The sequence below is a fragment of the Equus quagga genome, chromosome 2, assembly GCF_021613505.1.
Source record: "Equus quagga isolate Etosha38 chromosome 2, UCLA_HA_Equagga_1.0, whole genome shotgun sequence".
Taxonomy (NCBI): domain Eukaryota; kingdom Metazoa; phylum Chordata; class Mammalia; order Perissodactyla; family Equidae; genus Equus; species Equus quagga.
The window spans coordinates 47835469-47863103 of NC_060268.1; the positions used below are offsets into that span (position 1 = coordinate 47835469).

At 39.4% G+C, this 27635-nt stretch overlaps 1 protein-coding gene across 5 annotated transcripts in view; it reads right to left on the reverse strand.

The window, feature by feature from the left end:
• Positions 1-27635, reverse strand: part of MYO5A (myosin VA) — a 180760-nt gene that overhangs the window by 100749 nt on the left and 52376 nt on the right. For 4 of the 5 annotated variants that reach the window (XM_046649630.1, XM_046649615.1, XM_046649609.1 and 1 more), the window contains exons 2-4: positions 13975-14085; positions 10335-10506; positions 7899-8043 (exon numbers count right to left, since the gene is read on the reverse strand). In XM_046649630.1, coding sequence (XP_046505586.1) covers positions 7899-8043; positions 10335-10506; positions 13975-14085 — 428 coding nt within the window. Of the gene's footprint in view, positions 1-7898; positions 8044-10334; positions 10507-12657; positions 12772-13974; positions 14086-27635 lie in introns of those variants that run through there. The other variant, XM_046649623.1, reaches the window with a different exon arrangement.

A 27635-nucleotide genomic window follows, 5' to 3' on the forward strand; every position in this document is an offset into this window, starting at 1 on the left:
CTCTCTGATAACCACCCACTGGGTGTTGCCATATACTGTAGTTAAAGTACAAGCATCTAGGCCTAATTTTTAGCTTATAAGTGAACATGTTCTTATGAAACAAAATCTAGAGTTTTACTTTTTTGCAAAAAGTCAATCTAAATTGTGTCTCCCTTATTTGATCCCTAACTAAAAAGATAAAATATTGCTAGTGTTATATGCTATCTTTCAAAGCTCTGTTTTTACTGTGGTGACTTAAAGATGTGGCTCCTCTTGAGACTCTAATCCCTCTCTCGTTAGAGAAGTGCTAAGTTTTTCTACACTATTATCACTCGTGAAAATCAAGCTGTCTGCTCTGTCTCTCTAAGGTTTCTGCTTTTGATCTATCCCAAAAAGAAAAGATTTAAACTCTAAAGTTGATACCAGACAGCGAGTTCAAAATGACAATATTTAATATTATTTTTGAAGTGTAAATATTTACTATGAAAGAGTATGCTGGCACTCTCGTGAAAGCTGTGCTTTAGAGAGGCAGAGAGACTATTCAGGAAATGGAAATAAGTGTTCCTTAGACATACAGGCTAAGGTCATTCAATTCCTGCTGAGAAGCCTGTCACATGGCTATCAGATCCTTTCAGGTCAATCTGACTTCTCTGTTCCATCACTACAGAGCCTATGAGATTAATATAAAAATGCCATAACAGAAATCGCCAATTATATTTGTTTATAACTTTTATAGACTCATACTGTATTTTATTCCTACTACAACTTTAGGGGGTAGATAGTACTCAGTAAGTTCTAAATTCATAAAATAAAGAATTCTGAAGAGCAATCATTTACCAGGAGCTGAGGCGGTCTCAAAGTAAAACCTGAGTGGGATCATGAAGAAGAAACAGAAATCAGGCAGATAAAGGAGCATGGAGAAGGATATTCCAGGCTGAATAAAAGGTGCAGAAATAGAAATATGCAATGTTAATTGGAGGGAACAGACATGTTTGAATAGGACTGTGTAGCTGAAAGTAAGAAAATTAAATGACAAAGAAGAAAGGCTTTGGAGTCTCAGAGCTGGATTCAAATCTCAGTTCCCAGAGACTATTTATGGGCATGATCACCTGAACAAGTCACTCTCCTCAGTTTCCTCACCTGTAGAGCAGGGGTGATGATGTCTGCTCCCAGGGATGTAATGATTAGAGGCAACATGCCTGACACCATGCTTGGCCCATAGTAGGTATCTAAATATGGCAGCTATTATTTAATAGAAGTTAACCCACCTTTATTTACTACCATCAGGTAGCATGTATGACTTCAAGTCTATGTGCATAAATAGGATACTTGGCAGCTGAGTCACAGTTGTAACAGGAGGGATTTTATAATCTATAACAGCCAGCAGTACTTGGTCGATGAACCTCAGGACACTGAAGCATTCAGAGACTGCCTAACCAAATGAAAGAAGGGGATACCTTAAGGAAAGGCGGAGCAATAGAGTCAGGAGTGATCAAACCAGATGGGAGGCTAAGGCAGATGAAGAGAGAATGCAGAGAAGAGACTCCATAATGATGAAGACTGTGATGATAGTAACAGCTTATATTTGAATGCTACTTAGTATTTTTCAAAGTGCTTTTATGTTTATCATCTAATATAACATTTACCTCTGAAGTAAGCATGACAGATATTATCTTTTCCTCGTTGGGGGAAACACTAACACACAGAGGTTAGATGGCTTATCCAAGGTTAGGGCAGAGCTGGGTTGTTACACACACCACAGCTCCTGGTTTCCAGGGCAAAGTCTATACTGTGCTCCTTACCACAGTCTGCCCTCCACCAGAAAGAAGAAAATGCTTATGCATTAGTCTCCATGAAACAGAAAGGTAACAGCAGCATACTACAAAATACCATAAATGTAAAGCTAGAATATCCAGTGAAATTGCTCCATTTTACAACTGATAAAACTGAGACCCAGGGAGATCAGGAGATTTAAGCTTATACAGTTATTTATCGATGGAGCTGTGGCTAGTACAGATATCTTTTTTCATTATACCAAGGTTACACATATAACTATCTAATTTATTTCAAGAAGACCCATAGATGAAATTTAGTCAACAAAATTTATTTACTTTACCATTCACAATGGAGAGAAAATAATACCAAATTAAAGCAACCGATATTACCTAGTTTTAAGAAAACAAAAGGAGAAAACCCTGATGTTTTAAGGAAAATAATATTGTGACTTAGTTATAAGAGAGAAATCAGTTCTAGCATGAGAATAAACTGGCAAGAATGTGAAACAAGAATATAAGAAGAAAAACAGACACATCAGCCCAAAGTTTTTCTCCTCTTTAAGTCAACAAGACTATTAAAATTAACAGGCTGGTCTACGAGGCCATTGTTTTCTGGAAGGAGCATGTTGAGAAAGGAGTCATGAGTCAAGGATCCTGGTTATCACTGCTGTCACTGGACATAAATCACTTGTGTCAGCTTTGCTTTGAGGGTAGAAGTCTGAAATCCCATTTCAACCTTGAAGATCTACAGTGGAACTCCAACCCCTTCCTCCTCCCGCCCTCCCACCCTCCCACCCCCCACACACAACCTGCTCTCCCTGCAATCTCCTCCCTCCCAGTAAACAGCAACACCAACCTTTTGGGTGCTCAGACCAAACACCTTGCTGCCATCCCTGACTCCTCTTTTTCTCTCATAGCCCCAAAGAAACAAGCCTTTGTCCATTCTCTTAAAAATATATCCAAAAAAAAAGAACATACAACTATGTACTGGTGCTTCGGGGAGAAAAAAAATATATATATATATGTATCCAGAATCCATCCACTTCTTACCATCTCTGTTAATACCCTCCTCAACTAGATTATCATTATCTCTTGCTTGGATCAACGCAAAAACCTCCTAACTAGTCTCTTGGATTTTACCCTTGTCTCACTACAGGCTGCTCTTTTTGGTTTTGTTTTCTAACTTTACTTTTGATATGATTTCAAACTTACAGAAAATTGAAAAAATAGTAAAAAGAACTACCATATATGCTTTACTCAGATTCACCAATTGTTTAGGTTTTGCCCATCTGTTTTATTAATCTCTCTGTTTCTCTTATTCTAACATTTTCTGAACCATTTGAGAGTAGGTTACAGACATGATGCCTCCTACATATTTTAGAGTATATTTCCTAAGAGCAATGACATGCTCTCACAGATCTACAGTGACCAAAATCAGGAAATATAACACTGATATAATAGTATAATTGTTTATATTATAGTCGTAATATAAACAATATAATAGCATTGTTTAATCCACAGACTATATTCTCATTTTATCAATCATTTAGCAATGTCCCCTATATAGCGATCTTCCTTCCTCATCATTAGGGATTCAATTCAGAACATTCATTGCATTTAATTGGCATGTATCGTTCATTTCCTTTAATCTGGAACTGTTCCTCAGCCTTTCTTTGACTTTTTTGACCTTGACAATTTTGAAGAGTATATACAGTTACTTTGTATTTTCAGTTTTTCCGATGTTTCCTCATGATTAAATTCAGGATATGTATTTTTGGCAGGAATCTGTGGTCAGTTTTTAACATAGCTGCCAGATCATGCCACTCCTCTGCTCAAAATCCACACTCAGAGAAAAAGTAAAATTTGCTACAATAGTCTACAAGGCCTCGTATGGACCTCACAATTGCTGATCTCTCCGCCTGGAATATTCTTCCCCCCAGATATCTGAATGGCTTGCTTTCCTCCTTTCCTTCATGTTATTATTCAAAAAACAGCTTTATTTTGGGCCAGCCCGGTGGTGCAGTGGTTAAGTTCACACATTTCGCTTCGGCAGCCTGGGGTTCACAGGTTGTGGCAGGCGTACCACATATAAAGTAGAGGAAGATGGGCATGAACATTAGCTCAGGGCCAGTCTTCCCTGGCAAAAAGAGGAGGATTGGTGGCAGGTGTTAGCTAAGGGCTAATCGTCCTCAAAAAACAAAACAAAAACAGCTTTACTTTTTATGGCATTAGGTAAGTTGATACCAAAGTCTATATGGAAAAAGAAAGATCCAAGGATAGCCAGAAAGATAATGAAAAAAGATGAACTATGAGGGGTTTTAATGATACCAATTAAAATATACTAAAAGATGTTAAAATTAAAGCAGTGCCATACTGGGACATAAATAGATAAAAGGAGCTGAAAATAACAGAGCCAAGAAATTGACCTGAGAACATTAGAAAATTTAGGATATAATAAAGATGGCATCTCAAATAACTGGGGCAAAGATGGCTTTTTTTCTTTCTTTTTTTTTTTTTTGAGCCCTGAGTTAACATCTGCTGCCAATTCTTCTCTTTTTGCTGAGGAAGATTGACCCTGACTAATATCTGTGTCTATCTTCCTCTACTTTATATGTGGGATGCTTGCCACAGCACGGCTTATAAGTGTGGGTAGGTCTGCACCTGGGATCCAAATCGGCAAACCCTGGAATGTGGAATGTGTGAAGTTAACTGCTGCGCCACCGGCCAGCCCCAAAAGATGGGTTTCTTGATAAATGATGCTGGGATAACTGGGTAACCACTGGGAAAAAAGATAAATTTAGATCCATATCTCACATCATACAAAAGAACAAACTTCAATGGGATCAGGGATCTAAAGGTAAGTTATAAAACAATACAAGGACTAGAAGACAGCATTGATGAATTCCTCTTTTGCTTTGATGTAGGGAAAGGTTTCCTAACAATGACTCAAAATCCAGAGCAATAAAAGAAAAGACTGATAAATTTGCATGGAAAAAAACACCATAAACAAAGTCAAAAGAAAACTGAAAAATTGTGGGGAAATATTTGCAATATATACCACTTCCAAAGGGCTAATATCCCAAATATATTTTTTAAAACTCTTAAAATTGAGGATCAACAAACTAAAATCACAATAGAAAAATGCAAGAAGACATGAGTGGACCATTCACCCTACAATGAAACAAACAAATAAATAAAACGGCTCTTAAACTTATGAAAAGATGTTCAAACTCACTCATATTTAAAGAAATGCAAATGAAAACAACATTGAGATACCATTAGATTGGCAAGAACTAAAAAGAAAGACCATACGTTCTGTTGACAAGGCTTTGGGGAAACACGTACTCTTGAATATTTTTGGCAGGAATGCAAACCAGTACAACTCTTCTAGAGGGCATTGGCAATACCTAATAAAACTACATTTACGTCTACGTTTTGACCTAGCAATGCCACTTTTAGCAAATTATCTGAAGCTACATCTCTAAAAATATAAAAATACATATGCATAAGATTATTTATTACAGCATTGTTTTAATTGCAAAATGTTGAAAAAAATCTAAATGACCATACGTGGGGAAGTGGTTGAATAAACCAATAAAGTGGGTCGGGAAGAAAAGAACTAACCTAAGTAACTTTGGACATCAGCACTTTAACTATATTCTGTAAGGCTAAAGACAAAATGAACTGGACACAAATATTGTTTCTGAGTGGTAAACTTGCTTTTCACAGGGTATGGGTTAGCATTTCCGAAATTACTTTATGAGTATTCCGGGATTGAGCAAACAAGTAAATATACTGTGGATGAGAGCCAGGTTTCTCAAGATGAAAGAAAGAAGTTAAAAGAAGGGAAAAGAGAGCAAGAATAAAAACTGTGGCATTGGGTTGGAATTGGAATATGAACTCATGGGCTTGAATATACATACAGATAGACACAGAAATAAATACGGATATGAATGTGTGTATGTGAGAAAAGATGTGCAAACTCTTTCATATTTAGAGAAAAGCAAATTAAAACAACACTGAGTTACCATTTCTCACCTGTCAGTTTGGTGAAAATTTAAAAGTATAACAACATATTCTGTTGGTGAGCCTGTGGGAAAACGTACATTTCCTAGCTCTGTGCATGGAGATGGCTTAGAGGCAATAACATCCCAGTAGTAATGAACACACCTAGCACCCAGATCTTGGTTTCTAAGTCTCATTCTCCAATAAAAAGAACCAGGGCTCCTTGAAGAAATGGCCGATTCCAGGGTTGGGGCAAGGATATTAGGAAATGAGCCATGTGGTGCTAGAAAGTAAAATTCTCAAAAAATGATGGAAGAATGTTGAAAGGACACTTGAAAGTGCTCCTAATGGCCAAATCTGAGACAGTTCGAACAACATAAATAATGATAGTAATGGAGAATAATCCATAGAATAAAATAAATATCCCTGAGTCTATGTTGATACAATAAAAAATGAATAAATAATAAATAAATGGGGAGAAAGGAACAGCTCTTCCTCAGAGTAGAATTCCTATTCATACACGTAGGGGAATGATGGGAATAGCAAATAACCCCTCAGTAAACACCACAGTAATAACTGTTGCAAGCAAGAATCATCAACAGATGTTAAATTAGTGAGTGAAAGTATGATGAGAAACAGGATATTTGCAGCATCCCAAAGTATTTTTCCACAGGATACTTATTAACTTCAGTTTAAAATAGTAACTTTATAGTAGAGAAATCTGGTAGATGCCACCTTAACCAAGTGATCAAAGTTAACATCCCCAGTAATCGGCACCTTGTATCTCTTTTGTATGATGCAGGGTACAACATCACTTCTGTGGTATTCCTACCCAAAACGCCTAACCTCAACCTAATCAGGAGAAAACCTGAAACAAATTTTCATGAGGGTAAGATTTTTTAATATCTGTTTTATATAATTTTTCCACTCTTGTGTCCTCAGGGCCTGCAAGATAACTGGTGAGTATTATTCAAAAGTGTCAAAGAAAAGGAAAGAGTAATGGATGGTCTTAAATTGCAGGAGTCTAAGGAGACAGAACAAAGCGTGATGTGTGATTCTAGATTGAATCCTAGACCAGAAAAAGGACATGAGAGGGGAAAGGATGAACTGTGAACAAGGTTTTCAGATTGGTTAATAGTATTATATCAACGTGAATTTCCTGGTTTCAAAAATTTACTACAGTTATATAACATGTTAACATTTGGGGAAGTTGGGTGTAGGGTACATGATAACTCTGTGTACTATTTTTCCAAACTTTTCTAAGTCTAAAATTACTATCTTTTAAGTTTAGGAGAAAAAAGAAGGCAGCTTTACAATGAGGCTTTCCCTGAGCCTAGTACATACACCCCCCAGCCCACCTAGCATTTCTTACCTCCTTTTCTAACTTTATTTTTCAGGATAGCGCTTATTAATATGTGACAAGCTGTGTATCTTATTTATTTTTATTGTCTATCCTGCTTCACTCCATGAAGGTAAGAATTTTTGTCTGTTTTGTCTAATTTCATTTGTTTGCTGCTGTGTCCCCTGTGCCCAGAACAGTGCCTGGATGGTGCTCAATAAAGGGCTATTGAACAAGTGATGAACTGTACCTTCCAGATGACGTGAGGGGCCTCTAGGAGCACTGGCAATGTGAAACACCAGGATCCACCTCTGGTAAAGAGGGAACATCTTCACTTGATAAGAAAAAAATGGCAAGGAATGATCCTGCAACATCAATTCTCCACTCCCAAAATGTTAAGGTTCCATGGGTAATATCAAAGACGTTTTGCTGATGCTGTTTAGGCTCACTGATGTCCCTGCACATAATACTAACACTAAAATTCAATTGAATTTTAATTCTCCAAGATATAGAAAGGTTTCTTCTATCTCTTAGGCCTTTTAGTTCTGGTCTGCCACCCATTAGCTGAATGACATTGGGCCAGTCACTTAATACCACCAAACCTTGATTCACTCATCTGTGAAACACAACATCTGTCCTTGCACAGTCGCAATCATAATAAGATTCCAAAGGCATTCTGTTTAATTAATAATAACTTACAAATTTCTATTCACTGCATTTTAAAATATCTGTGACTCAGCAAAGAAGAAATGATCACATCTAATAAGAGTCATGACATAATAAACAGAGCTTCCACCAACCTGGCCATTTGCTTGTAAGCTTCTTCAGCCACTGCAAAGATATGTGGATCCATATCACCCATGTTCTGACCACTGTATGCATTAATAATATCTTCTCCATAAATAGGCAGCTGTTCATAAGGATTTATAGCTACTAGGACTATACCTGGGGGAAGGGGTGAAAAAGCAAAAGAAGAAGTCAGTGATATCCTACTGGGCATATCAAACTTGGTATAAAGTGAGAGTCACAGTTAACACAAATTTCAATTTCAGTTAATATTGAACTAAAAAATTGTTAAGGATCAAAATACATCACAGTCTTTGCCTCATTCTACCTAGTCCTAACTAAAACACCATCTAAAAACTGGAATAGATTATTGAAAATAATGAAAATTGTGGCAATGTTAGAAGACCTTTAAATATTTTCATAATTTTAAACCAAAAATTCTACTTCTAGAAATTTATCCAAATGAAATAATCAAAGATTCAAGCAAAGAGTTTTTTAAATAAAGTTTATCATAATGTTTTTCAAAACAGTAAAAAGTGGAAACAGATAAAATATATAATAAAGGGAGAGTGGTTAAATACATTTTGTTATATTCACATGACAAACTATTGTGCCACCACCACAAATCACATTTTTAAAGAATATTAAATGTCACAGGAAAACATGAGACAAAACTATAGACTGATTCCAATTTTATATCTATACTTTCTCACATATACACATAGATAGCATATAAGTCAACATGAGACTGGTTATTTTTCAGTGGTGAATTACATGCAATTATTTTTCCTTTTTCATACTTTTTTTGTATTTCACTAAATTTTACAGTAGGTGGGGGCTGGCCCTGTGGCCGAGTGGTTAAAGTTCCATGTGCTTTGCTTTGGCATCCTGGGTTGGTGGGTTCAGATCCCGGGCATGGACCTACTCCACTCATCAGCCATGCTGTGGAGGCATTCCACATACAAAATAGAGGAAGATTGGCACAGATGTTAGCTCAGGACGACTCTTCATCACACTCACACAAAAAATTTACAGTAGGTGTATATTAAAGTAATAAAGTCATTCATTCAACAAATATTTATTCAGCTCCGATTATATGTCAAGTCCTTTCTAAGTGCTAGGTTTACAAGAGTAAACAAAAAATGACAAATCTTTACCCTTGTGGACCTTATAGTCTAGTGGGAAATTCAGACAATTAACCAGTAAGAAAAAGTATATGTCACAGGTTACACAGTAGTAAGGAAAAAAGGAGGAAAGCTAAACAGAGAAGGGAGACAGATACGAAGGAGGGGCAGAGGGGTTCATAATTTAGATAGGGTGGGCAGGGAAGGCTTTACTCAGAAGGTAAGTATGCGCAAGAAAAAATACATTGAAGAAAAATGAAAATGGAGAAAGAAATATGCAGTTAATAGGGAAAAAAAGAGTTAATACAAGGATATTATAATAAAAGATATAAACTCTTTTAAGATGAAAAGATGGCTGTCCCTGTCCGAAACAGGAGTGTAATGAAGACGTGATGAGCACTGAGTGGGGTACCCAAGCAAATAAATCTAGAAGGAAATCAATGGAAATCTCAGATGTGAGTCTCATAAGAGAGTGATTAGCAAAGAAAGATAAGAAGTCACCAAGAAAAAAGAGGCAGGGATGAGGAGAAAATAAACGATAAGAAAACCGAGAAAGAGAACAAGAAGGAAAGAGGAAAGGAACCCAAATGCACACACATGTGCATGCTTAATTTCTAAGAGAAGAATCCTGAGCTGGGTCACTGGCAGCTAATACCACAGCGAGCTGGGGTCCAGGCAAGCAGATCAAGCAAGAATAGTTACTACGAGTCAAGTCAGTCCTGCATCACTAAGTAATTGAGAAAAAAGAGAACAGAAAACTTCTTGAACTTGGCACAAAGATACGTCTTTGGACATCTACTCTTCATATGGTAGTTTTGTAAGAGATGAAAATAACTGTCAAATTGTCATTGAATTTGGCACATGACTTTTGTGGGGGAAAAGAATCAAAAGATGCGCCCAGTTCTTTTTATATTGAGCAAAATTATATAAGTTCACAAAAGAACTTATTCAGCATAAAATGCACCTAGCTAATGAACATTGGGAAATCTTTATTTTTCATTTTTGCTGAGGAAGATTGACCCTGAGCTAATATCCATTGCCAAGCTTCCTCTATTTTGCATGTGGCTCACCACCACAACATGGCCACTGACGAGTGGGGTGGGTCTGCACCCAGGAACCAAACCTGGGCTGCCAAAGTGGAGTGTGCCGAACTTAACCACTAGGCCATGGGGCCAGCCCTGGTAAATCATTTTGATAACACTGAAGTAATTTTGTCTCTAAGAGAAAATCTAACCACAGCCTTCTTTCCCCATGCACAATATTTCCATGGCTATGTCCATTAGAGGAAAAAGTTCACAGTCCACTCAGACAGCAAGGCACACTTACCACAATATGTATAAATAAGTTTTGAATCAATAAAGCGGACTCTGAGATTGTGGAGCACAGCAGGCTCATGAAGATAGCTGAGGGCCGTGAGGTCATTTTCACCCACAAGTATGTCAGGGTTTCTTAAGTGAGGCAGTTCCTTGGTCTTTGGATCTAGACGATATTCCAAATCCTGAAAATGCACAAGACACAGCATCTGGATAAGTGATGGCAACAGATGAGAAACAGGTCCGTGTGTTTTGCTTATTCTCTCCTTCTGATTTGCTTCTCAGCTATTAAATGCATTCTTTTCCTGGCATCTTCCAAACCCACAGAAACTGGTGGAAACAGTAAAAAATAAAGAGAGTCTTCTTTTTCACTAGCTGTGTTAACTCGTATTAACAATTTTTGCTAATATAGTTTGAGAAGTCATAGTCTAGACTTTTTTTTTACCCAGTTACTGGATCAGAAGTTTTTAATCTTTAGTTAAATAAGCTTTGTTTTTCTCTCTTTGCCTCTGATAAATGACAGGCAGTATAATAGAGTGGTCAGGAGCTTGGCTTTAGCATCAGATCAACCCGGGTTCAAATCCTGAAACTGGTATTTAATTCTTCTGTGGTCTTGGGGATATTACTTAACCTAAATCCTTTATTTGAAGAAAGAGCATAATAGAAATAGCTCACAGGGGTGTGGTAAAAATTAAATGAGGCAATGCCTGGCACATGGTACATACTCGAGAACTCCTCAACTCTGAGAGGTCCAAGAATCCCCTCAAATTAGGTGTAATACTTTGTGTGTATGTGCATATGTGTAAATATATACACAGATGTGCACTTTTATTTGAAAGAGAGTCCACAGTTTTCATCTGATTGTTAATGAGGTACTTGGTCCCCAAATTTAAGAATTACTAGTCACCTTAAAGCCAAGAGAATACGGCTTTATGGCAAAGGCCAGCATGGAAATTGTTACTCAATTATGTATTAAGGGCAAATAACATACAACAAGTGAAAACGGAAAAAAATGCAATTTAATTATAGGGAGGGGCAAGCTGGTTTTGTAAAAAGCCACTTTTGTGGGGCCGGTCCTGTGGCCGAGTGGTTAAGTTCGCACACTCTGCTTCGGTGGCCCAGGGTTCGGATCCCAGGCACGGACATGGCACCACTCATTAGGCCATGTTGAGGTAGCATCCCACATACCACAACTAGAAGGACCCACAACTAAAATATACAACTATGTATTGGGGGGATTTGGGGAGAAAAAAGCCACTTTTGTTAACACTGAAGAGATACACAGAGGTCATATATTCAAATCAGGTTGGAATGATCTATGCTAAATGAGGAGGAAAACTTACAATCTGCCCCTAGATCTCTCTCTGCCTGCTATTAGGGTATAATGTCCTTCCCCAAAGCTCACTGGTCCTTGCAATACACAAAAGCCACTTCTGGCTGTGTGATCTCAGGCAGAACTACTTAATGTCTCTGATCCTTGGCTTCCTTATTTGGAAAATAGCTATAATATCAGCTACCAACCCACAGGTTGCTGTGAGAATTAACATAAGACAATATAGCCCAAAGTGCCTAACATCGTGCCTAACAGAGTAGAGGATCGATAAATGTTGAATAAATTAATCTCTTAGTTTGGCATTCAAGGCCCTTCTAATCTGGCCTAATTTTTCCCTGCCTTCTTCCCAACTAATCTCCCTGTCTCTGCTGTGCTCTCCTGAAATTTATCCTCCATGCTGCCACCAATGAGTCCTTTCTGAAACAAAAACCTGGCATCCTTCCTCTGTTTAAAAACACTACAATCACTCTCCAGAGCATCCTAGCCAGAGTCCAAGAGTTTCAGCATGAGCACACAAATGCCCTCTGTGATCTGGTGCCACCCATCCTCCTGCCAGTCCCACACTCCCAACCACATGGGACTTGTGTGGGTCCCCAAACGCACACTACTGTGCACGCCTCCCTGCCTTTGCACGTGCTTTTCTGGGTCCCTGAAACACACTCCCCCTCGTCCACTCATTCTTCAGACACTGCCTCTCTGACCTCTTACCTTCACCAGCCCCTGACCACTTCCCGCTGGGTTCTACTTTTGTTTCTTGCTTACGTTTATTATATCACACATCACACTATAAGTACATCTATTTCTCTTACTTGACGTTGATGTCAGAGAGCATACCTTTTGCCACCTCTTAACATAGCATATAGCAGGTATCTTAATATGAACTAGAACACATACCTTTCTCAATCTCCACTCCTGTCAACTTGTTATATTCACTATCTCCAAAGTACATTCCAGCCCTCACAGGTCTACCCCCTTTCTCTCTGTCAATCCAAGTTCTACCTACCTTTTACTATCCAGTCAAAATCCTCCTCCTCCTTGACGCCTTCCTCGATAAAGCAGCCCACAATGACATTTCCCTCTATCAGGACCCTCGGTCCTTACTCTCCTTACTGGAGAGCAGAGTGGTTATGAGCACAGACCACGAAGGCAGATTTCCTGGCTTTAAGTCCCAGCTTCAGCCCTTGACACCTGTATAACCCTGAGCAAGTCCCAAAGCCTCTGAGCCTCGCTCTTCATCCATAACGTGGTAGTAACAATAGCCCCGCGTCAAAGGACTGCTGTGAGGATTAACTGAGTCATCGCAAATAAAGCACTTAGAATAACAGTTGGCACAGAGTAAGTGCTCAGTACATGTTAACTGTCAGGAGAGTGTTACTCATTTGGTAGTTAATCAGCAATTTACCTTTTGATATCTTCTGTAGTGTGATATTGAACTACTCTTTATATCCTGTGTTTTGTGTAACTTCTCATGCATTTATATCTAGTTTCCCTGGCTAGACTATAAGTTATTTAAAGGAAATTAATGTCACAAACATTTTTAAGAAAACATTGTGACGTGCCTTGTCAAATGCAGAGGGGAGATTTAAAAGGGCGGAAGTAAGACAAGTCCACTCATGCAGTGAACGCAGACGGGAAAGTAGAGAGACACACTTGGTTTTAAGTTTTTCAGGTCACCAGTGAAGTGCTTTATACATAATAACTTCTCAGTAAATACTTTTCAAATGATTAGTTCCAGCAAATATCAAATCTTATACTGGCTCCTTGGATAATGCTTTCTTAGTTAATATGAAATAATTTCCTTTTTTATTTATTTATTTTTTTGGTGAGGAAGATTGGCCCTGAGCTAACATTAGTGGCAATTGTCCTCTGTTTTGTATGTGGGTCACCTCCACAGCATGCCTTGATGAGTGGTGTGCAGGTCCATGCCTGGGATCTGAAACCGCAAAGCCCAGGCTGAAGCAGAGCGCACGAACTTAACCACTATGCCACTAGGCCAGCCCTTAAATAGTTTTAATGTTAGCCTAAACAAAATACAGATAAACAGGCATATCTTTGGGAGGATTAGATGTAAATTTAAACTAATCATAATAAATTCACAGACAAAAATAATGGATTTTTAAAGTATCGGCTATTTTCACTAACCCATTGGGATAGAAAATTGAGTTTGCCATTTTGCCATTTTTATCAATTTAGTAACTAAAAATATTAGATTAATTCAAAATTTACCTTCCAATTGAAGTCAAGTATGCCACAGCAAACTTACACTTTTGAATTCCCTTCACTTTATGCCAACGACAACAAACAAAAGCAAAGTTCCGACCTTTCCTTCCTCGAGGTGAAGCAGAAGGACTTTATCTCCCGGCTTATAATCTTTCAGTAGCTCTGCCGACTTCCAAACTTCCTCAGGATCAGGTATCCAAACCCTGGCAAACTGGAAGACAAAAAGAAAAAAAATCTAAACTAGCAAATTGATTATTTTATAATGATACATAAAATATACAATGGATTTATTTATAATGAAACAATTTATGAAAAATAAATCTTGACCAATATGAAACGTAATTTTTAAATTAGGAGATGAAAAGTATTTTAGCCCCAGTAGTACCATCATGTCTACATATTATGAAAAGTATTCTTTGTATTGTAGTAATAACTTCACAATATATGTAAGTCAACTCACGACCCTGTATGTACCGCTTAAAGTTATACAGTGCCGTGTGTCAGTCCTCTCTCAATAAAAATTGGGGGGGGGGGGGGGGCGGGGAGTATGCGCTGAAGAAATAGCTACAATTAAAGTCTAACTTTGCTTTATATAGTACATGCTACCTGAAAATGTAATTATAAGTAAAAATGTACATATAAATCTATTTTTTCACCAAACGTGGGCTTTCCTGGATTTCAAAACATGATTCTGAAGCTCTGGTGTGGTGGCTCTGCCAGTTTCAGCGGCACAGCTAGCTTTTTATGGCAAGATTTACAACTTGAATTTTTCATTGTGGTTTTCATCCTGTGCTCTGCAAAGCCTTCGTGATTTCTCAGGTATTCCTCAGGGGCCATTATGGTGTAGAGAAGACGAGAGTAAGTTTGTGTTTTGGAGCCTGTTTTACATACTGGACATCTGGAATTTTCTTTGAAGAAAGTTCTGTTTCTAATAAAAACTGAGAAAATATTGTTGTCTAGTATTTCGCTTTCATTATTTTATAAAAGATGAGTAAAAATAATAAAAATGGTATATTTGGCCAGCAATAAGCCTGGCCCTCGTAGCCTCAATATCATGAAAGAGATATGGAATCAGCAGGGTTTCCTGAAGCAGCAAATCTTTAGCCTCAACTAGACATTCTCTGGACTTAAGACGATTTTGGACTTCAGGTCAATTTTGAAGAAAAAGAACAAAATATATTAACGTGAATGAAGCCCCCAAACACCACGCTGAAGAGATGCTTTATGACTGCCTGGATTCCTCTGAAAGGAATCTCTCTTTAAAACACAGGTACACTAAACCGTGATGCCCATTTCCAAGAATATGTCACAAATGAAAATACTACCACCACCAGTGTTCCTCCACTTCATTTTCTTCAGTACTCTTATTACTACCTGAACTTAGTTCCTGTCATGTCATTGCTTGTTTACTTCTTATTATTTCTCTTCCTTCATTAGAACATAAGCTCCATGTCTGTCTTGTTCAACACTATATTGAGTACCTGTGCACCTGGTACACAGCTGGGTACTTAGTATTTGTTGAAAGAATCTCAGAATAAAAGGCATCTCCTTAAACTGAATAAAAATGGTACGATAAAAAACTCAACCATTGGGGCTGGCCCGGTGGCGCAGCCGTTAAGTGTGCACGTTCCGCTTCGGTGGCTCAGTGTTCACCGGTTTGGATCCCAGGTGTGGACATGGCACCACTTGTCAAGCCATGTTGTGGCAGGCATCCCACATATAAAGTAGAGGAAGATGGGGATGGATGTTAGCTCAGGGCCAGTCTTCCTCAGCAAAAAGGCGAGGATTGGCAGCGGATGTTAGCTCAGGACTAATCTTCCTCAAGCAAAACAAAACAAAACTCAACCATTGCTTTATTTTTCTCTTATCATCAGAGACTCAAGCAAATTTTTTGTCTAAACAGTGAGCAGAGGCAAGAGCACTCAAGTAGGTCACGGGCTCTAATCTCAGGGCTACCATATTGGCCTGTTAGCCTTTACTTCGGGCATCTGTAAGACAGGGATGATGGCAGTACTCATCTAGTTTGTCTCAAGTACTTATACACGTAGAAACCTTGCGAAAAGCACAAATCAATATACAAGTACAGGTTGAGATTGTTACTAAGTGTTTCTTTCATAAGAAGTGATTGCTAATGTTATGTGTCAAATATGCTACTGAATTTTTTTTGTAACTTTCCCCCAAGTTACAGAGTCTATAAACTGAGCAACATCTGTACACATTACTAAAATCCTACTCATTCAATAAACATTTCTGCGTACCAACTGCTCCCACTCTGAAGCTCACCTTAGAAAGCCAGTATTTCCATAACTTTCTCTGGAAGGATTTACTGGTTCCAGAAAAGATATGTAATGTATGAGATTCAGAGTCATGAAATGACCTACTACACTGACAAAAGCACAAAAAAGCAAAATGGGTCCAAGTGGGTTTGTAGAAGCATGACTGACATGCTCTAAACACAAGGAGATTTTCAGTTAAATCTAGAAAGAAGTGTCCTGTTCTTTGTCAATAGCAAGCTCCAGCTCAGATTTCCACAAGTATTTTGGAAACAGTAATAAGTAGGTACTTTGCCAAAAGCTAGATTTCCAAGAGCTAGGTGTTAACAACACTTACAGATAGTAGAGAGAGGCTAAGATATTTAAACACCAAATATCACCCTGATATAACCAACTTCTCCTTTATCTTTTTTTTTTTTTGGCACCTAACAACTGTTGCCAATCTTTTTTTTCTGCTTTTTCTCCCCAAATCCTCCCAGTACATAGTTGTATATTTTAGTTGTAGGTCCCTCTAGTTGTGGTATGTGGGAGGCCGCCTCAGCGTATCCTGATGAGCGGTGCCATGTCCGCACCCAGGATCCAAACCGGTGAAACCCTGGGCTGCTGAAGCGGAGCATGCGAACTTAACCACTCGGCCATGGGACCCCATCCCTTATCTTATCTCTATCTCTTGGGAAAGTATCCAGAGAGAAATAGGTCAGAAACCAGTCTCTTACTACCATTGTCTTTTTATGGTTCTTTTCCATCTTAACTGACAAAATCAATGGTGATGCTGTAGAAACAACTGTACCAGAATTGGGTCAATTTGGGAGGTATACATATCTTAGTGGCTGAAACCAAGAGAGTCTCAACCTGTCTATGCCCCTTCCTATTGCCTCTGTCACTTCCAACCCTACTTTCCACTATTCCTCCACACCCCCAGTGAAAATACACATGGCAGCCCTGAGGAAGAGGACTAAACTTGTCTAGCCACATCCAGTGCAAAGACTGCAGGAAGGAAGATGAGGCCCCAAGATCACATGAGAAATCTAGAAATGGGACATGGCACCAAGAGTCAGGCAGGAATCAGAAATAGAAGCGGACGGACATACCCACTAAGTCTGTTCAGGGGCTTCCTGGTGAAACAGAAGGAGTTAGTAAAAGATAACCCTAGCCAAAGTGAATCAGACTGGACACAGCTCCCAGCACGACAAGGGAGGGTCCAACGTCAAAGAACTCAGCTCTGTCAATAGCAAGCTAATTAGCTAATAGAGGGTGAGGCTTTCCTGCAAGTCTCCTCATTTCCTTTTTCTACTAACACTAGTTTTGTCCCTCATTATCTTGTGAGCCCCTTAAATATCTCACTCACGATACCTCAGGCGTAATTTTAGTTTATGGACCTGTCTACCTTCCACACTAGACTGCATACTCCTTAAGACATCTTTGCATCCCCTGTAAGGTTGGCTAAGTTCCTTTCCCACAGTTGGTGGGCAAACATATTTGTGTTAATTTTATTTAACACAGAGGTTGGGCAAGGAAAGGAAAAAAGATAGAGAGCTGGGATGAGAGGCAGCAAAGGCAACTTCACAGGCCCACCTCAGGACTTTTCCTGAAGTTACAAAGCACAGTTGAGATGGGGCAGGAGTCAGAAATGTAGAGAGGAGAGGTTCGTGAAGTAGGAGGCAAGGAAAGTGTCAACATTGATGTAGGAACTGGTAGAAGGGAAAGTAAGGATTTTGGATCTGATGTACTGGGACTAAAGCCAAAAAAACTGTGGGAGAGGAAGAAAAGAGAAAAAGGCTTAAAATAGGTAACACTAAAATGTAAACACACCTCAAAGAAGATTTATGACAATCCAAAAGAACACCTGATTAGAAAGGAGAGTAAGGACAAAATGGAGATGGGCTAAATTTTATAGTAACAGTCAAAATCTGAGAAAATAATGCTAGCACAGATTTAAGTTGCATAATAGCTTGCCAGGAAAACACAAACCATCTGTCCTTCTACAACAGAATTTAATGAGGCCTGCCCAGCAGTGATGAGGTCATTCTGACAGTCTAATGGAAAGGCGGGTTCAGGGGACATGCTTGCACTGGTACTCACCAGAGAGGGCCACCAAACAGTGCTGACTCCACCTAACACGGCCCCCACACCTTCTTAGGGGTGACACCCATCCCTGCACACTTCAGGAGGCACCAGTCATCTTTCTTTTTGTATCCTACCACAATGACAACACCCAAGAGCTCCTTGATTAATGCCAATGACTCGCTGGAAGTTTTGCTAACTTGCATTTTCTCAGTCAAGGAACCCTGAGGTGTGGGCACTAAGAGCAGTTGTTTCTGATGCCTCAGACACTTCAGGAACAAGACTGACAGCACCAGCAGAGTAAACGACCAGTCCCCGAATCCCCAAAATTCTGACCCATGTAATTCTCTCTCCTTTCCTGAACTCCCACATACATTATCCGCTTTTCATACAGTACACGTGCACATCTTTCCTAGCTCTCCTTTTACATCATAAGCAGCTTGGCAACATGGAATCTGCTTCAGTTCATTCTTGATATTCCATTGTGAATGCCTGCAAAAATGAATGCTTTATTCAAAATGAATGCTTAATTCAAACAAGCCTATGATAAAAACTAAGTGTCTCTCTAGACTACCAACTGAAGCAGGATAAAATCCTGAATCATCAACAGCCCCTCCTCTGAACCCTGATATTAACACTGATACTCCACACGGTTACTAAGTAACTCACAGAACACTTAGGGCATGTTTTTGGTGTAAAAAATTCAGGAACTACTACCCTAAAGCACATAATAGGCTTTCCAGAAATTTTATTTATATATATATATGTATATATAGATACATGTATACACACACAAATATAGATATATAAAACAAACACTTGGTCAATGAAAGAATGATATAATGAATTCCCATATGCCCACCACTTAGGTTGAGAAATAGAACATTACCAACACTAGTCAAACTCCCCAATGGAATATATTCTTAAATGTTTCATCTTCCCTCACCATCACTATTCATCAGTCCTGCCAAACTATGGGTTTGCTGTATCCTGTTGCCTCACACTTCCGTGCCTCTGCTTCAGCCATTTCCTCCATCTGGAACACAATCTCTCCCCTTTTTCAGCCAGCAGACTCCTACTTATCCTGCATATCTGTGTTAAAGTACCACCTCCTCTAAGAAGCCTTTCCTGACTTCTCATCATCATTTGGCACTCCATTCTCAACGTCCCCATTACCTCATACAATCTTCCGCTAGAATCCTCATCCCACTAAATGATGACTTTGTGTGCCTATCTCCCTCTAGAGTCTGTGAGCTCCTTGAGAGGTGGGGTGTATCTTATTCATCTTTGTCTTTTCAGCACTTAACATAGGGCCTGCCTATAATAATTTCTTAATAAACTCTTGTTATATGAATGTTCTTGGCCTCAGCCATTAAGCTCTAAGAGGGTAGACTAAAAGAAGTATTGGCAAGAGGCTCCCAGAATCTTCTGAAAGGGTCTGTAATTTCCAGAAATAAAGAAATTTGCAAGCAAAATTAGACAGCTGAGTTAGGTAGGAAATCTTGGTGTGACAGAAGGAAAAAGAGCCAGGCATGTAGGGAGCAGAGAAAGTAATGAAAGATCCTTTCCTCTCCCCCATACACAAACCTATACCTCCATCCTCTCATAATTCATGCGGGAATTAGGAGTGGGAAGCTACCCCTCACTTCTAGAACAGAGAGCCCCACTCAACCTTACCACAAATCCTCACTCAGAAGGCAAAGTGTTGCGACCACCACTTCCACCAGCCATCTCCTGGAGCAGCACAGCAGGGAACAGATGGGAAGAAAGGTAAGCTGGAGGATTAGAGCAGGGTAAGGGGCACACAAAAATGGGGGGAAAGAGAAAAGAAGGGTGGAGGTGAACACAGTCGTGTGAAGAGGGTTGGAAGTACACAGCAGAGTGTCCTATGCTCCTGCTACAACTTTATAGCAATGCTGCTGATGAGTGAAATGACAAACACCAACGCTGCTTCATGGAACTTGACAAAGGATGTGAGGAATGAGAGCCAACATTTAGTGAGCACTGTCTCCGTGTCAGTAAAGGCCTAGGTCTTTTACATGGATAATTTCACTCAATCATCACCATAACCCCATTAATAACCCATTTCAGCAGATATTGAGGCTTAGATATTAAAAGTGGTAGAGCTGGGGTTTAAATCTATGTCTATTCTAAAAGCCAAACATTCTTTCCACTCCACCACACTTGCCCCTTGTTAAATCAGTAGATTTCATTAAGAAGAAACTCCCCTGCCCCACTCCAAAGCTGTTTCTCTTGGTAACAGAAATAGCTATTAAACTGGCCCATGTCATCGGGTGAGACTTAAGAATGTGTCATCTAAGACAATGTGTCAAAGCCACAGTAATCAGCCTGGCATCCATCCTGCAGTATTCCAACTGGCTCTGACCACAGAATGAGGTTCTGCCAAAAAATGAGTTTAGGTAATAACAGCAAAAAATAGTCTGAGGATGCCAAGGACTAAAATTTTAATAAACAAATGATTCCAGGTTCATTTACTCCTACAAATCAACAAATGATAGGTTGATTTAAGATTTTTAATTTTTTTGTAACTCTTGAAGCTACCCTGCATGTACTGTGAAATGTGCATAGTTTAAAAGTAAATCAAGCTCAAGTCAGCTTCCCACAGGCATTTTAAATTCATGATTATTTTAAATTCATGAAGAAAACAGGAACTTTGCAAATTAATGGATATGTTTTGTCACCATCAAGTGGCAAAAACTAAAAAATCTTATTTCTCTAGAATTTTATGTGAGATGGCAGAGTTTTGGAACGAATATTTTTAGACACAGCAGTTCTTAAATATTCCTGTAAAGATTATTTTTGGAATTGGGTCTCACTTTATAAGCACAGTCTTAATATGCACATCAAGAAAAATTACTATTTCCATCTACAATTAGCTAGTGGTATTTGAGGATAAATTACAAAATTCTAAATAGGTAAAATAAAGATAAAAGAACAGAGTCAGTAACAAAGAAAGGAATTATACTTATTGTCTTCATCGCAAGGCTTTTTGTTCAATTAGGATGAAGAAAATTCCCAACTTTCCTCTCCTTTACTTAATTCTTGCAATATTCTTTTTTATTTTTTTTTTTGCTGAGGAAGATTAGCATTGAGCTAACATCTGTGCCACTCTTCCTCTATTTTGTATGTGGGTCACCACCACAGCATGGCTGATGAGTGGTGTCGATCTGTGCCCGGAATCCAAACCCACACATCCAGAATCCAAACACATGAACCAGGGCTGTCAAAACGGAGTGTGCCAAACTTAACCACCATGCTACAGGGCTGGCCCCTGCAATATTCTTTATAAATAATGTTATTATTAAAGAAGTCACTCATTCAACAAACTGTCTGAAAGAGGTTAAGTAACTGGCCCCAAAGTCACTCAGCAGGATTCAAACCTAGCATGATCTCTGACTTCAAAATGCTTAGGATGTATAAGGAAGAATAAGACGAACATAATCCCAATGAATCACTTTCTCCTGATTGTGAACAAAGTTGCCCAATTAAGCAAAACAACTCACACTTCCGTACTATTTTCAACACTTGCTCTCAATTTACAAAGAAGTATAAAAAAGGGTCATGTTAAATATGCACAGGCCTCTGTATACAGATGTCTTCCTCCTATAAAGAATATGTATCACTCTGATAAATGACTTGGTGCTGAAAGAAGTCATGGGCAATTTTTTAATCTTAAAGAAAATGTCTCAACATCATAAATTTTGAAGGAATCAGAAAATATATACATTAAATGAGACAACACAGATAAGCAGGCACCAGTATGTAGTTCCCTCTTGTGTATAACAGGTGGCTCTCTTTGTTTTGCTCCCAGCTCTGTGGACAGACACTCCTGGCTGAGACCATGGTCTGGTGCTAACTTGGAGCACATGACAGGTCCTTCATGATCTAACCCTGGCCAGCCTCTCCAGTTTCATCTCTTATCATTATCAGCTTGCACTTGACCCTCTAACAACTGCAAACAGCATCTGGTTCCTCCACATCTCTCTCTTTTACTCACATTATCCCCAAGTCTGGCAAACCCTTTCCCCATCCTCAGCACCCATTTAATGCCTATGTGTCCTTGAAGAGCCCACCTTTCAGCAGCATTTGACTGCTGACCTTTAAAACCTACCTGGAACACTCTGCCCGGCCTCTGAGACACCCCATTCTCATGGTTCCCTCCTACCTCTCAAATCACTCCTTTTCAGTTTCTTGTGCCAGGTCCGCCTTCTCCATCCAACCTCTAAATGTTGGAATTGCCCAGATCTCTGAGCTGAGTCTCTTCTCTCTTCTAAAGTAGTATTAAGAGTTCAGACTGTCTGGGTTTTGTTGTTTACTAGCTCTGTGGCCTTCCTGTGCCTCATCTACAATGAGAGTAATAATAAGGCCTATGACATAGAGTTATCATGAGGATTAAATCAGTTAATATATGTGAAGTACTCAGAACAGAATTTAGCACACAGAATGCAGACAATAAGTATTAGCTATCCTCGTTAATATTAATATTATGATTATGATTCCAGATCACTATTATTATTTCTATAGTTACACTGTATCTCACCTACGCTTATGAGTTTAAATACCATTTTTTTCCAAACTTCCATTTGTAGCCTAGACCTTTCTATTGAACTCCAGACCCACAGACCCACATAACCACCTAAGATCTCAATTTAGATGTCTCATAGGCATCTTAAATTTATCAAGTCCAACACAGAACTTCTTTTCTACCTCCCCTTAAATCTGTCCTTCCTGTCGTATCCCCATCTCAGTAACAGATAGGTATCTTTACCCAGCCAGTTAGCTGCTCTTGGGAGAAAACCGATCCTTAGCACCACCCTCTCCTGAACCCCTTCATCAAATCCACCACTAAGTCCTACTGAAACTGGGTACCTGAAGGTTACTGTAGATATTCAATAAGAACGTGATTGTCTTTTGACCTTGTTCCCAACACAGACAGATGAACCCTGTCCGTTTGCTGTTTTCTTGTTTAACTTGAGGGGTGACTCTGGTCTTGAGGATTTGTGAGTTTGTTTCGCAGAAGAAAGAGAATGCCCTGCGGGGAGGTTGCAATCACAGGGTATCGGAGCCCAGAAGCCATTGCACATTGCCCAGGGGCTTATCAGGAGTGACTCCTTTGACCCCTTTGTTTCTCCAAAGCTCCTCCTGCCAAGTCCCTTAGCTCTAAAAAACCCTCTGTTCTCTGTTCTTGTTAAGGTGGATTTGAGCCGACCCATGCTCCCACCTTCTCATTTTGGCCAATTCAAATAAACCTTTCTCCATCTCCAAGCACCAATGTCTCAGTGTTTGGCTTACTGCGCATCACTCACACGAACTTGGGATTAAGAGGTTCGGTATCACCACCTCTGATATTCTCCTAACTTCGGTCCACCTCTCTCCACCTCCACGGCCACCACTCCATTCCTATCACCATCATCTCTCACCCTGATGCTGGAAATAGCTCTCTATCAAGCTTTCCCTCCCCCATTCTCTATTCAGCAGCCAGAGTGATATTTTTGAAATGAGAAAATCTGATGATGTCTCACCCTTGCTTAAAACCCTTAATACCTTGGGATAAAACATTCACATAACCCCCTAGAGCCTTGCATTACTTGGCTCCTGCCTCCAAAAGGTTTTAGAAAGCCAGCATCATCTCATGATAGTCCCCTCTACCCAACTGCTTAGCATCTCTCTCCACCCCGTCAAGGGCCATCTGTACTGGTTTTCCCGCAACTACTTAAACAATCCCTGCTACCTCAAGTCTCAAGACTTTCTCTCACACTTTCTCTTGGCCTGGAACCCTTAGCCTCACTCATTGTGTGACTGATTCCCACTTACCTTTCTCAGGTTGAACACCTGTTATTTGGAAAGATTCTCCCCGACTTCTCCATCTAAATTAAGCCCCTCTGTTATGCTTTCTCACATAATCCCTCACTTTTTTTCACTATAAAATAAACAATTAGGACAGGGACTATGTCTGTTTTGCTCAAAACTAATGCCCAGGGCTAAACATAGTGCCTGCTCTTTAACAGGTGCCTAATAACTACCTCCTGAATAAATGAATGTCCTATTTCATCAACTCTAAGACACCATCGATAATAAGATGCATTCCTAATATGAAAAAACAATTTGCACGTCAGAATTGAGTAAATACAGCAGATCATTATCATACACATTATTCTTACCCACATCTCTGACTCTATGTTATGTTTCTGCATTTTTTTCCTTCTCTTTTCTTCTACTTTTAAAACTTTTGTCTAAAAGAAACTTACAGCCTTTCTTGAATAAGGCAGAATTTTAAAAACAAAATAACCCATTTAAAAAACTCAGTTTAAGTGTTATGACCTCCAGAAAGCCTTCCTTGACCAATAAGTTAAGGTAGAGGCTCCTGCTTGGACTTTCTAGAATATCTGGGTTTCATCTCATCTATGTACTTGCCATATTCCATTATTATTACCTTCTCACAGGTCTGTCTCTTTAACCAGACTGTGACCTCCTTGAGGACAAGATCTATGATTTATCCATTGGCATCACCCCCATACCTGGCCCAGTGCTTAGCAGAGTAGATGCTCAAGAGATGTCTGTAGAATGAATGAATAAATGAATGGATGAGTCTTTAGGAGCCACAGAACTTCCACAGATTTGAAATCTAAAGCAATGTTATGCTAAAACAGAAAGCCAGTCACAGGGGCTGGCCCCGTGGCCAAGTGGTTAAGTTCACATGCTCCCTTTTGGTAGCCTGGGGTTCATGAGTTTGGATCCGGGGCCCAGACCTACACACCGCTCATTAAGCCATGCTGTGGCGGCATCCCACATAGAAGAACTACAATGAGTTACAACTGGAATATACAACTATATACTGGGCCTTTGGGGAGAAAGAAAGAAAGGAAGACTGGCAACAGATGTTAGCTCAGGGCCAATCTTCCTCACTAAAAAAACAAAAGAGAGATATAGACAGAAAGAAAGCCAGTCACATCAGAGGCCACAGAAGAGAACTGAAATAATTTAATTAGCTACCAACTACAAGAATGAGTGAAAAACAGTAACTCAGTCACCCATGCTTAAAAATAGGTGGCCAGCTTGCCAACATGAAACAGGATTTTTCAATAGGAGGTTACTTTAAAGATGATGAACAGAACATGCATAAACATGAAGGGATTCTAAGTTAGTAAAATGTCTTCAGATCTTTTGGGCTACCTATTCCTCTGCCCATAGCTTGGGTAGACTTTTGATCAACAGAATTCCCATACATAAAAACTGTTAGAACAAACCCCACAATTTCTACTTTGTAGCATTAGTATTCTTAAATGCCAGTATACAACAGGTTAGGCTAATGATATAAGACTGCAGTGTTCATCTGATATATTGAAGGCACAACTAGATGCACGCTGAGTACCAAGGAGGCAGGCACCCCCAGAGCTATCCTAAAGGAAGAGGAGAATCACAGAAGTGGTTTTTGGACCCAAGCCAGCTGCTGGCCATGCCTGCACCTTGATTACGGTGAGACACTTATTAGAAAACCAAGACCCAGAAATAATTAGATATTGAGGTTACGAAATCTCTGACTCAACGATTTTCAAACTTCTAGAGAGACCAAGAGTACACTCTTCTTTCCCCAGCTGTGACAGCCCTAAGGTGCTAAATCGTGCTACTGAATTGTTAAAGATCTTCCAAATTGAGTGGTTGAGGGTTCTCAATGGGACTGAGAGTATTGACAGGACAATGGGGACAACAGAAAGATCAAAATCAATTGTCACTCTATTTTAGGTTGTAAAAATCTCATAATTCATGAAGTAAAGGCCACTTGTTCTTGAGCAAGAGTTACTCCAACTGTATATGCTGAGAGAGTATTTTGAAAGACAAATGCAGCACAAGCAAGCAGAGATTGTGCAAGAACTTGTGCCTCAGCCTTTTCCTCAGATGTTAAGCTGGCGTCCAGGCACTGACTGGACCACACCCTTACAGCAGATCACAATGAATTTCTCCAGAATTAAGAATTTCATTCTGTCTGTGATGACTGAGGAAGGATATTATTTCCTTCTGTCCTTCCATAGCAGCTTCTCACTTAAAAAAAAATCCAGGAGTTTACGTTTTTTTCCTAATACAATAAAAAACTAAAATTTTTAAATATTACAAAACTATCACATCTAAAATTGCTTTCATTTTTTATTATTATACATAGAGTTACTGACCCTTACTCATCTTCTACTAATTTGCTTAGCTATTTAAGCTTCTATTACAGAAAATTTCATCGGTATTTTAGCATGCTTCATATAAAAAGCAGTTCTGTTTTGCTAAATCACTCTACAGCCTTCATAAAAGCTACTCTAAATATATTTTATTTTCAATCTGTATCTTCTATTCACTACCCACAGTGTAAAAAGTACTTCCTTTTATTTGACCTGTAATTACTTCTTTGAAGGTTCAAAAGAAGCCCGAGCTGTTGTTTATGTATGAATAAGTCCATGTTACCCTCTTCATGTGCTTCATAGCTTTCTGAGCTTTTACCAGATAAAAAGTTCACTCCTTATCTTTCAGATTGAAGGGTCCAATTTTTTTGAACAATGCCTCACATCCTCTTACTCATTCTGGCATATTTTTAATCTGAGTTTCCATTTTCTCACTTACAAAATAAAGCTGTCAGACAGTGTAGAATCCAGAGTCGAGGTTCAGAGCATGGCTTCGGAGTCAGAGAGATCCAGTGGCTCCAATACTTTCTAACTGTGTGACCTTGAGCAAATTACCCCACTTCCTTCCTCAGGGTCCTCATCCATAAAACTGGTTACTAATAATACCTGCGTCAGAGAGCTGTTATGCAGATAAATGAGGTAAAGTTTAAAGGCTGTTACACTGTATTGTCACCACTCTACCCCACCCCAACCCCAGATTTAAGCACCTCATTGTGCTTCATCTGAATTCCCTTACTATACTCCACAGTGCACTGTGTGATTTGGCCCCTGCCTTGGGCTTTAACACCATCTCACAGGGTGATATTAATGTCATCCTTCCTCTGAGCCATGGCTGTACCAGTCTTCTCTTGTTCCTAGAATACCCCGAGCTCTTTCCGACTTCAAGGCTGTTACTGTGCCTTTGCGCAGAGCATCCTCCCCTCACCCCACAACTCTTCTTACGGCTGGTTCCCTCTCACTCTTCAGGGCTCAGTTTCGATGTCTTCTTCTCAGAAAAGTCCTCCCTGGCCACCATATAAGTTGCTTTGTTTACTTGGAATTATCTATCTCCCCAACTAGCCTGAAAGCGCTATAAGAACAGGGACCACGATTAATTCCAGAACCTAGAACAATGCCTGGTAAGTAGTAGGTATACTACTTACCATGCATGTGTGGAATGACAGTGCTTAGCGTAGTGTTTAGTCAGCTGAAAAGACAGACTAGGACCAGGCTGTGAACGACCTCACAGGCCACCATGT